At 35.5% G+C, this 11,178-nt stretch overlaps 1 protein-coding gene across 5 annotated transcripts in view; it reads left to right on the forward strand.

Moving 5' to 3' along the window:
* The window catches only part of Stxbp5 (syntaxin binding protein 5), a 99,899-nt gene extending 89,203 nt beyond the window's left edge, over positions 1 to 10,696 (forward strand). For all 5 annotated transcript variants that reach the window (XM_048354254.1, XM_048354253.1, XM_048354255.1 and 2 more), the window contains 5 exons: positions 1,286 to 1,655; positions 2,101 to 2,266; positions 4,343 to 4,454; positions 7,085 to 7,305; positions 8,792 to 10,696. In XM_048354254.1, the coding sequence (XP_048210211.1) occupies positions 1,286 to 1,655; positions 2,101 to 2,266; positions 4,343 to 4,454; positions 7,085 to 7,305; positions 8,792 to 8,833 (911 nt within the window). In that variant the 3' untranslated portion in view covers positions 8,834 to 10,696. The remainder of the gene's footprint in view (positions 1 to 1,285; positions 1,656 to 2,100; positions 2,267 to 4,342; positions 4,455 to 7,084; positions 7,306 to 8,791) is intronic.
* Positions 10,697 to 11,178: the final 482 nt, after the last annotated feature.

Consider the following 11,178-nt stretch of genomic DNA (forward strand, 5'->3'; position numbering starts at 1 on the left):
TTAGCCACCAAAAAGTCAGAAGTGAAGCCCAAGTGGTAGACCGCTAGCTTTGAGCAAAAAAAAAAAAAAGCTCAGGGACAACACCAGAAGCCCCAGAACTGGAACATCAACAACAACAAAAAAATGACATGAAATTAAGAGAGCACATCGGGAACATTTCCTCTTAGAAATAAAAGGAAATAATATATGGAAATGTTGGATGCTACAGCAAATATATACGTATAAATAATAAAACATCAAGAATTGTTGAACTAGAAAGTTATATCCTTTTGGTAAATTTATGTCACTTAGCTTACTTAAAAATAAGTCTACATTTTTAATCATTAAAGGTACCATTAATGAAAGCAAACAAGTAAAACTGCAGACCTATTAAAATAATACCTGAGTATATCTAATATTTATTGGTGAATATTTTACAGAGCAGTTATGATTTTAGATGAATAGTTAAGGAATATCTAGGATTGTTTTTCTCATTGTTCCTCTGTATCAATACTACAAATGTAAGGTAGAAATTAGAAATGTAAGGTAATCTACATAGAGCATTTAAATTTTTCTAGTAGCCATCTAAAAAATATATGACTAATTTTAGGCAAGACTATCTTAGCCCTCAAAATTAACTTTAATGCTTTTTAAAATTTTGTTGTAGTTAAAGTACTGTCATTTCAAAAGACAATCATTTTTAAATCAGTGAGGGACGTTACATTTCACTGTTTTTTATTGAAGTGTTCGAATATAGCATGTGTTTTGCTGTCATGGTACACCACAGTTTCTACAAAGGACAGGAACATTTCCAACACTTAGGTCTAGTTGCTGTCATACTAGACAATGCCAGATGCCATCTTCTGTCTATGCAGGCTCGTACTCCTGGCAGTACACTCGCTGGCCATGAGAGGCAGTGTAGCTCCAGATGCCAGGACTTACTCAATTTGACCCTACTTAATTAAATTACCAAGTGTCAGTCAGTGGTATTTATCTGTTATAGGCATGTAATGTTATCTTTGCACACTGATAAATACTTGGCTTGAATTTTTAATCTTATCTATGACGCGATGTTTAAATTCAATTTAAAATGCAAAGGGGGTTGTGAAGGTAGGGTGACTGATCAGGAAACATTGTACATAGCCATGTTCAATTGAAATCCCTTTTGACAACTATTTGAAGATAATTAGAAAAAATAAGCCTATGATTTATAAAAATAAATGTTTTCAACTATAGAGTCTAGATTAGTGATAAACATTTATCTGGATTAAAATATTTTAGTTATGTACTAAATTTCTATATTTAGGTACTATATTGAGACTAAAAGGTGCAATCTTGAGGATGGCCTTTCTGGATGCCACAGGCTGCTTAATACCACCTGCCTATGAACCCTGGAAAGAACACAATGTTCCTGAAGAAAAAGATGAGAAGGAGAAATTGAAAAAGCGGCGACCTGTTTCAGTATCCCCTTCCTCTTCTCAGGAAATTAGTGAAAACCAGTATGCAGTGATATGTTCTGAAAAGCAGGCAAAAGTGATCACACTGCCATCACAAAACTGTGCTTATAAGCAGAACATTACTGAAACCTCGTTCGTACTACGAGGAGATATTGTAACATTGAGCAACAGCATCTGCCTTGCGTGTTTCTGTGCAAATGGTCATATTATGACTTTCAGGTAAGAATGAGATGTTCTTAAACACACACAGGTAGCCCTTCCTCCACAGAACACACACCACTTCCTTCTCCCCCACAACACTTTCTCAGATCACATAGCACTTCCTCCTTAGGTCACACACACACACACACACACACACACACACACACACACATCACTTCCTCCTTAGATCATGCAACACTTCCTCCTCAAATAACACAAAGAATTAAATCCAACTTAAGAAATGTTCTTTTGTCATAGCCTTATACACTGAAAATTCAGTTTCCTCCACCTAATAGTGAATGCTTGCATGAGAGACATAAATCCTTTTCTCTCTTTCACTAAGATATATCAATCATCTAAATCACAAAATCCCAGACATGCAATTTTAACTTTCATTAATAATTTATTTAAAACTAAAACTTACCATGTTTATTGTTAACAACTTTTTAACATTTTTCTCAAGTTTGCCAAGTTTAAGACCTCTGTTGGATGTGTATTACTTACCCCTTACCAATATGCGGATAGCCAGAACATTCTGCTTCACCAACAATGGACAAGCATTATATCTTGTTTCACCCACGGAAATCCAGAGGCTTACGTATAGTCAGGAGACATGTGAAAATCTCCAGGTAAATAAAAAATGATTCTTTTTTCAAAAGTGAAAGTGAAATCTGTACATTTAATTTTAATTCCAGTGGCATTTTTGTTGTTGCTAAAAGTTGACTAATTTTTAGCCAGGAACTGATATCTCATACTTATGATTATAAGCTAGGAGGCAGTGATCTGGGGACTCCAGTTTGAGTATAGCCTGGGGAAAAGGTTGTTAACACCCATCTCAGCAGAAATGACTGGGCATAGAAAGACATGCCTTCATCCCATCTGAGTCAGGAAGCATAAGGAGCAGAACTGTAATCAGAACAGCTTAGCACAAAGTGAGACCTTATCTCCAAAATAACCAGAGCAGTGTGGACTGAAGGCTCAAGTGACTGAGCTTACCTAACAAGTACAAGGCCCTGAGTTCAAAGGCCATACTGAAAAAAGGAAGAAAAAAAAAAGGCAATTTTTCGGAGTTTACTCTAAACTTAATATGTAAATAGCAGAAAACTAAAATAGTCAAAACTACTGAAAAGAGACAAAATTCAAGAGCCTTATTTTAAGAATCATAGTAAATAAAGCTAAAGTAATCAAAGGAACATGGTATTGGCATCATATGGACCATTAGGTCAATGGACCAGAATAGTGTATCCAAAAATAAATTATATATATATATATATGTTTGTATAATGTTTCTATGGACAACAGATTTTTGAAAAGGCATTGCAACAGAGAAATACTGCCTTTTCAATAAATGTTTCTGGAATTAATGGATACTGAAATTTAAAAAAAGCTTTCATCCAAACCTCATAATACATACAAAAATTTTCTTACAGTGGATCATAGATTTAAAAGAAAACTATAAAACTTCTGGAAGGAAACAGAAAATCTCTTGTTCTGTTGGATTATAATAGTTTCTTAGCTGAGATGCCAAAAGTGCCATTTGTGAAAGATAAATCAATAACCTCAACAAACTTGGAAACATCTGCTGTTCGTAATCACTTTTCGAAGAGCCAGATGTGATTATGCATTCCTATAATCCCAGCTACTCAAGACAGGAGACAGGAGGAGGAGGGTAGTGTGAGGCCAGCCAGGACAAGAGGTCAGTGAAATGCTGTCCCCAAAATAAGCTGGGTATGGTGGTTCACTCCAATAATCCAACCTCCTTGGCAGGTGAATGTTGGAGGACTTAACACAAACACAAAGCAAAAACACAAGACTGTACTTCCCAAAAACAAACACACAACAACCACAAAAAATAACACTGAGAGCAAAAGGACAGGAGCATGGCTCAAGAAAAGAGAGGAGAGGGGAAGAGAGGAGAAGGAGAAAAGGAAGAAGGGGAAGAGAGAAGAAAAAGAGAAGAGAAGGGAAGGAAAAGAAAGGAGTTCATTAAGTACCTAATTAAGTAAATATGAATGATAGTTTTAAGTGGAGTGAATAAAGCTTTGTGTTTCACCATGACTATTTGTGTATCATATTACTCTGTGATTTAGCATGACTAACTCCAAAATATGGCAGTATGGAAGGAGCTCTTTCCAGCTTCCTGCCAGATTTCTGAAATCCCAGATATGTTTGTGTAATTCTCTTCCTAGTAGTACTTATGGAAAAGGAAGTTAGTGTGTCTAAAGTATTGACTTTCTGATTCAATGTAACTCTAAAACTGTACATTATCATAACTACATTGAACTACTTGACCTGCTAATACAAAATGTTCTTCTTGATGTAAGAAGACATAATCTAATTATCAATTCTTGATAAGTTATGTGAATATTTTCTTGAAAAATTTAAATCTTTGTAGGCCTAGTGCCACACATTTGTAATTAGGATTACAAGTACTCGAGAAAGAGACAATAAGATCAAGTTCCAAACTAGCCTGTGCTAAAAAAATACCAGCAACAAGAACATTGTCCTCACAGTCTAAGTAAAAGTCTGTCTTTGCCTTCACTGCAAAGAAATTCCTCCAGTGAAAGAAGAAGGCAGCAAGTTAACCCTCAATCTCAACATGTAATGTTACAAACTCACATGAAAGATTTTAGAATGGTTATTTTGTTACTGATGGATTAGTTTCCCTGCAGCTTTAACAACTACAATTTCTTTTGATTTTAAAGGAGATGTTGGGTGAACTCTTCACTCCTGTGGAAACACCTGAGGCACCCAACAGGGGGTTCTTTAAAGGCCTGTTTGGAGGTGGTGCTCAGTCTCTTGACAGAGAAGAACTATGTGAGTTCATTTATTTGATTCAACTGATATATATCTTTAAGAAAGAAACGTTCCAGTGCTGTAAACTTCTTACATGTGTAAATTTTGTTCACTTTTTTCTTCTTTGTCACAGCAAGTCACATCAAACAATTTAAAGATACCTTTATAGATACATAGGTATGTAGAAATATTCTAATACATACACAAGTACTAATATAACACATAAAATTATTTTGTCATTCTATTCCTAGTCAGGAAAGTATTTTTCTCAAGGAACCAAAAGTAAAATTACTTCAAGGAGCTTAAAAGGGAGTATTCACAACTATAAATGAATTATTTAGGAAGTATCTTCTTTGTGCTACATGTTATCTTATTATTTTTATTTCTGTGATTACCTTTAATTGATGACTATCTTAGATGTATGTCACTTTCACAGAATACCTGAGAAAACCAACCATAAAAGTAGGGAAGGTTTATTTTGGTTCTTGGCTTCAGTCAATGGTCAGTCTATGACTCTGGTTTCTGCGTCTGTGGCAAATTAGACCATTACAGGTAGGAGCACTTGATGAAGCGCAGCTGCCCCTCACGGCAGCCAGAAAGCAGAATGGGGTAGGGAAAGAACTTCTTCCCTCTCCTAGGCCCTGTGGCCTAAAAGTTCCACCAGCTTCCAAGTGTGCCATCAGCTGGGACCAAACCTGCAGCACATGACACCATAAAGGACCCCGAGAATCAAGCTATGACTTCAACTTCTCAAACATCTTCAGTACTTAATCCATCCTATGTAACCTCCAAAAATACTGGCAAGGATGTGGAGAAGTTAGAAAGCTCGTACATTACTATAAGCAATAAAAAATGGTGCATCAACCTTTCAAAACTAGCAGTTTCACTCTTGGAAATAAAAGTCCACTGTTCACACAAAATCTACAAGTGCTCATTGATACCCTTATTCATAATAGCTAAAAAGTGGAAATTAACCAAATACTTATCACCTGATGAGCTGTGACATTGTTCTCAGTGAAAATCCAGCCACATATGGCAACATGCTGTATAAATTGATTTGCATGAAATGGTCAGAATAGGCAAATTTATAGAGAAAGAATTAATTAGTGGTAGGAAGAGAATGACTGGAAAATGATTGCTAACAGGTATGCACTTCTTTTGAATTAATGAAGTGCCCTAGAATTAGACAGTGGCAGTGGTTGCACAGCTTTGTGAGTTGTTTACCTGAAGAGACAGTTTTATGGCATACTGGTTATATTGTTTTATCAAAGAAAGAAATGTAAGCTTTAAAAAAAAGGGAATGGATCAGAATAAGCTTTTAGTGAATGAAGACTTGCAGTGATCCAGCTGTTAGATACTCAGAGACTGAATTATGAAGTAAAAGGAAACAATCCTAAGGCCCGTTGAAGGGAAAGCCTGACCTATTTGGCAAGTGAAAGATAAATGGAGACAGATACCACATACCTACAGATTTTAGAGACTAATATGAAATACTTTTAACTTTGAGGATAGTATTTTCACAAAGCCAGGAGTAGGCTGGATGTATAGGTGGCATATGCCTGTAATCCCAGGACTCAGAAGGCTGAGGAAGAAGGATCCAGCCTTTGATACCTGGTGATATTTTTTCCTCAAAGAAAAGAGAGAATAAATAAATTTAAACAAATCTGTATATTTAAATTTAAATGCATATTTGAAGTAAAATGTCTTCTAAGTTAATCTTTACTTATGTAAATTTTTATTTACATGCAATTACTCACTTAAATAATTACCAGCTTGCTTTGCAGTTCAAATACTAGTTTAAAGAGAAGTCTTGGGGCTGGGGATATAGCCTAGTGGCAAGAGTGCCTGCCTCGGATACACGAGGCCCTAGGTTCGATTCCCCAGCACCACATATACAGAAAAACGGCCAGAAGCGGCGCTGTGGCTCAAGTGGCAGAGTGCTAGCCTTGAGCGGGAAGAAGCCAGGGACAGTGCTCAGGCCCTGAGTCCAAGGCCCAGGACTGGCCAAAAAAAAAAAAAAAAAAAAAGAGAAGTCTTGCTGTTTGAAGTAGTATAGAGGAAAATATTTGTTAATGGACATTGTATTTTTGTATGCTTGAAAAGTACCTAGAAATTATTAAAACCATCATGACAAAAGTATACTAATTATAAAATTAAATATATATTTTCAATTGTATTGACACTCAGTCCAAAAATTATATTTTAATACTGTCATGTAGAAGGATTTTTTTTTTATTTTTGTTAATCCTGGGTTTTGAACTCTGAGCCTGGATGCTGTCCCTGGGATTTTATTTATTTCTTATTTTTTGCTCAAAGCTAGTGCTCTATCACTTTGAGCCACAGCACCACTTTCAGCTTTTTCTCTGATTAATTGGAGCTAATAGACTCACGGACTCTCCTGTTAGAGCTGGCTTCAAACCATGATTCTCAGATCTCAGCCTCCTGAGGAGATAGAATTACAGGCGTGTGCCACCAGCACCCAGCCAGAAGGATTTTATGTAATAAAACTTTCACTTTTTCTTTTTATTTTTTTTTAATAATACTTTTGAGCTCAGGGCCTCACTCATACTTGTTACAAGGCAGGCACTCTGCCAGTTGAACCATGTTCCTTCACTCTTTGCCTTACTCTTTGGTTGTTCAAATCCTTTCAGTTGGAGAGTCATCCTCTGGGAAGGCTTCAAGGAGTCTTGCACAGCACATCCCTGGTCCTGGTGGCATAGAAGGGGTGAAAGGAGCAGCATCCGGAGTTGTCGGAGAATTAGCAAGAGCCAGGTTGGCACTGGATGAAAGAGGGCAGAAACTTAGTGACTTGGAAGAAAGAACTGCAGCTATGTTATCAAGTGCAGATTCATTTTCTAAACATGCTCATGAGGTATGTCTGTCAGCAGATTCTTAAAAGACCTTGGAAAGGCAAACATTAGAGTGGATGTATTTGTATATGGCTGTTGTATTTCTATACAGATGAACTTTCTTATGTCATTTGTACAATTGCAGATTCCTGTGTTTTGCCACCAGAGGGAACCATTACAAGGACATCTTAGTAATCCTTTGATCTTAGTAAAGTACACGTTGAAGAACCTGCTCCCCTTGAGAGTCTTTATAAACAATATTAGCAGCTTTGTAACTGTTTCTTCCAAACAGCAATGAAAATACCAATTTTCCTTAAATTCCTCAAAATTTTATCCTAGAGAAGAAAATAATCGTCCCTTTGATTCCCCCCCCCCATCAAAATAGATTAAATTGACAAGCATTTTGACTGAAATAAAGAGTAATGCTAGTCCATGTTCCAGGTTGGACTTTCACATGGAGGGTTAGAGAGTGTTCTGCAATGTGTTTGTCTTGATGGACCTCAGAAATTATGAGCTCAGAAACAGGTGCTGTAAAATAGGGATCCCTAAATAACCTGTTGACAAACATAATGCTCTTTAAAAACTGAACTCTTGAAAGCGTTTGTGTAAAATGCACATTTTTAACATGGGCACAAGTCTCCACTCCTTTATTCTTTGCACTGGCTTACTTTCCATCTTAGTTCCTAGTCTGGTCATTGAGGGAATTTTGAATTTGTTGTCTGAATCAGCCATATGAAGGTGATTTTTACACTTGAGAACCTAATTATAGCAATACTCTTTAAGTTGTTCAAACAGAAATCTCTTTACTCAAGAATTATGAAAATTGCAATTCGTGACAGAGAAAACTTTATCTGGGAGATATCCAGGGCTCCAGAGGAATTCAGAGATCCTTCTTAAATACTTGTTAAATACTTATACTGTGCCCATAGGCATCTCAGCTGAAAGGGCGGGAATTCTGTGGTTCTAACCCTGTATTTTGCTGTGTGATCCATAAGGCACATAGCACTTCATTTAATTTTGCAATGTATCTATACGCTAAGTAACAAAGAGCTTTTCCCTTCTATCAAATATTCCAGGGTCTAAGGAAAACAAGACATTGTAGCAGTAACAGTCATAGTGATGGGTAATGGAATCAGTATTCAAATGTGAAATTCTTCAGTTTACTTTAAATTAGAGACCTGAAAATTAACTTATTTGTGGATCACTATCTTAGTCACCAAATTACATCACTTCATGCTGTCATGTATTATGTCACATCTACAAAAGAATTTGGACCTGTTGACATATGTTTTGTTGGCTTGGAGTGACATAATTGTGCGTATAGTTATTTTTCCTCATAAAACTATTTTTACTTACTGTTTTCACTAAACTGATTTGAAGTAACCAGCATAGTGATTTTATAGGATATTTCAGAGTGATAGAATGTTTTGGAAAAGTATAAATGCTAGTTATAAATACTGTTGTTCTTGCATTTTCAAAACATGTTTCTTTTCTCTTTTTCTTCTTTAGATGATGTTGAAATACAAAGATAAGAAGTGGTACCAGTTCTGACCACCAGAATTCATTAAGTCCAACTCATCCATTCATTGATTTACATAGGAAAGTTAACATTCATGGGGTGTTCATCACTGAAAAGTCTTCTTTCCTAGCACAATCATGCACTGTTTTACCTCAGTCATGTGGCTTTGCCTGGGGAGTGTTCACACACACTCACACTGGAGCACTTTGTGTGTGCCAGCCATGAGCTGACAGATGAAGACACGAAGAGGGATGTTGAGGAGACGTGCAGGGACTATTTCTTGGATCATTCCTGTATTAAACTTTCATATGCCAAAAGATTTTGTGCCGTTGTATCTGCCATCAGTGTTTGACCTGTTTCAGGGGAGAGGCAATAAGTCAGAAGTCCTGAGCTGAAATGGTTAGATTTGTTTCACTGCATTGGATTATAACAGCTGTCTTGGACTCTCCTTTCCTTAAACTGACTGGGCATCAGTATCATTTGTGAAAAAGAAACAAACTTTGTTACCATATCTTTAGATTAAGCTGAATGGTGGGCTTTAAATAATCAAAACATACACATAGTTGATTTGTGTATGAGCTTCTCTTGGATTCTTGTTATTATATACTTGTGTTTAGTTTATATTTTGTCAAAAACAAAACAAAGTGATATGTCACTTTTCATTGAAAAGAAAAGTGTGGAGCATGATGGACGGAACTGGTCATCATTCTGGAAGTTTCCGTGTAGTGACCATTCAGTGTGGGAAGTGGGAAAACCTCCATTGTGGTGAGGAGACTACTTCAACATCCTTTGTTCTTTTTCTCATTCATTCAGCTAAAGGTAAATTTGACCAAAACAGTTATTGGTTAAATTTGTAGAAGAGTTGAAATTGGCTAAGTTTTTAATTTTGCTTGGATTTTTATAAAATGTTTAACCAAATGTATCTTTGCATTACTTAATTAAAATTGCTAAAACAACACGGTTTCTTTATTTCAGTGAATTGCTGAGCTCCCTCTTTAAAAATGCCCTATATTTGCTGATAGTTCTGATGATTCCCTCAGGTGATGAGCAAATTCATTCTCAGTGAACATGGGGTGGTATGGGAAATTACAACTGTTTGTTGTCAATCATTCTAGAAGATGACCCACAAATTATTTTCTATAGAAATATACTATAAATCTGTACATACCCTTTCAAGATTTTCATAAGCTGAAAGAAAGGAAAATATGTACACCTTGGTATCTAAATTATTTCTGTAATGGATTATAATGCTAATTGCTGCAGCAGTGAACAGTGCATGATTGACTACTATAATAGCAGTTCAGACAGAAAAGAAACCACTCGTAGATCTGGAAGAAGCAATCTTTCATATAGGTTATTCTGAGATAATATTTATTGGTGTTAAAACCACAAAGAAAGAGCAAAATAAAGCATTAAGATTAATGTTAATGACATTAAGTAGTCTTATGAAAAATTGCTTAAAATCATTACAAAATAATCAGCACAATTGATAGCTAACATGGTTGCTTTTCTATTCCACATGATTGTTAAAGGTATGTGTAAAACATTTTAACTTTTTCACATAATCTGTTATGCATCTTTTTCTCTTTACTCTTTTCATTAATAAAGTGTTTGTTTACATTTTATAATGTGCACTACTGGATATAAAAGTTTACATTTAAGTTTATTTTAGGAATCATTGGGTAGAGAGTAAATATATGTGATAAAGGTAATTGACTAAGCCAAAAGAAATATTTTAAAGATGAAAACCTTTTCAAAAATTTTTGAATTTGTAGAAAGTACCAATGAATAACATTTCTGTTTGTTTAATGTCAGCTTTCTGATGAGAATTGGCAGTTTACCAATTGCTTAATGTGTATATATATATATTGTCCAATAAACTCATTGTTCCATGATGTGTTTCAGGAAGTATTAGGTCCTTTTTATAAATGTGTAGTTTTTTTTAATATGAAAATCAAATTACAGATTTTTAAAGTTGAGAAATATTAAGTGAGTTAATATACTGATTGATACTGACTGATTGTAGAAGGCCATATTAGCTTCAGTTAATTCGCTGTTATTTTTTGTTATTTGTATGAAAGTTTATCTTCACTGTCGTTTTTTCCTATTGTATATAAATGGGTCAACTTGTAAATTGCTTCCAAATAGGGATATGGATACTTATGCCTGAGATGGATTTTATAAGAAAATCTGAATGTGTTAAATTATTTTATTTTGTTGTTAATCCACAAAGTGTGCTCAACTTCCTGGAGACTCTAAGACTAGAAAGCTTAAAAGTATTTTTGAGTATAACAAATAAGCTTCCTCAGGCTGGGAATATGGCCTAGTGGTCAAGTGTTCGCCTCGTATACATGAAGCCCTGGGTTCGATTCCTCAG

Source organism: Perognathus longimembris, chromosome 9 (genome assembly GCF_023159225.1).
Source record: "Perognathus longimembris pacificus isolate PPM17 chromosome 9, ASM2315922v1, whole genome shotgun sequence".
Lineage (NCBI taxonomy): Eukaryota > Metazoa > Chordata > Mammalia > Rodentia > Heteromyidae > Perognathus > Perognathus longimembris.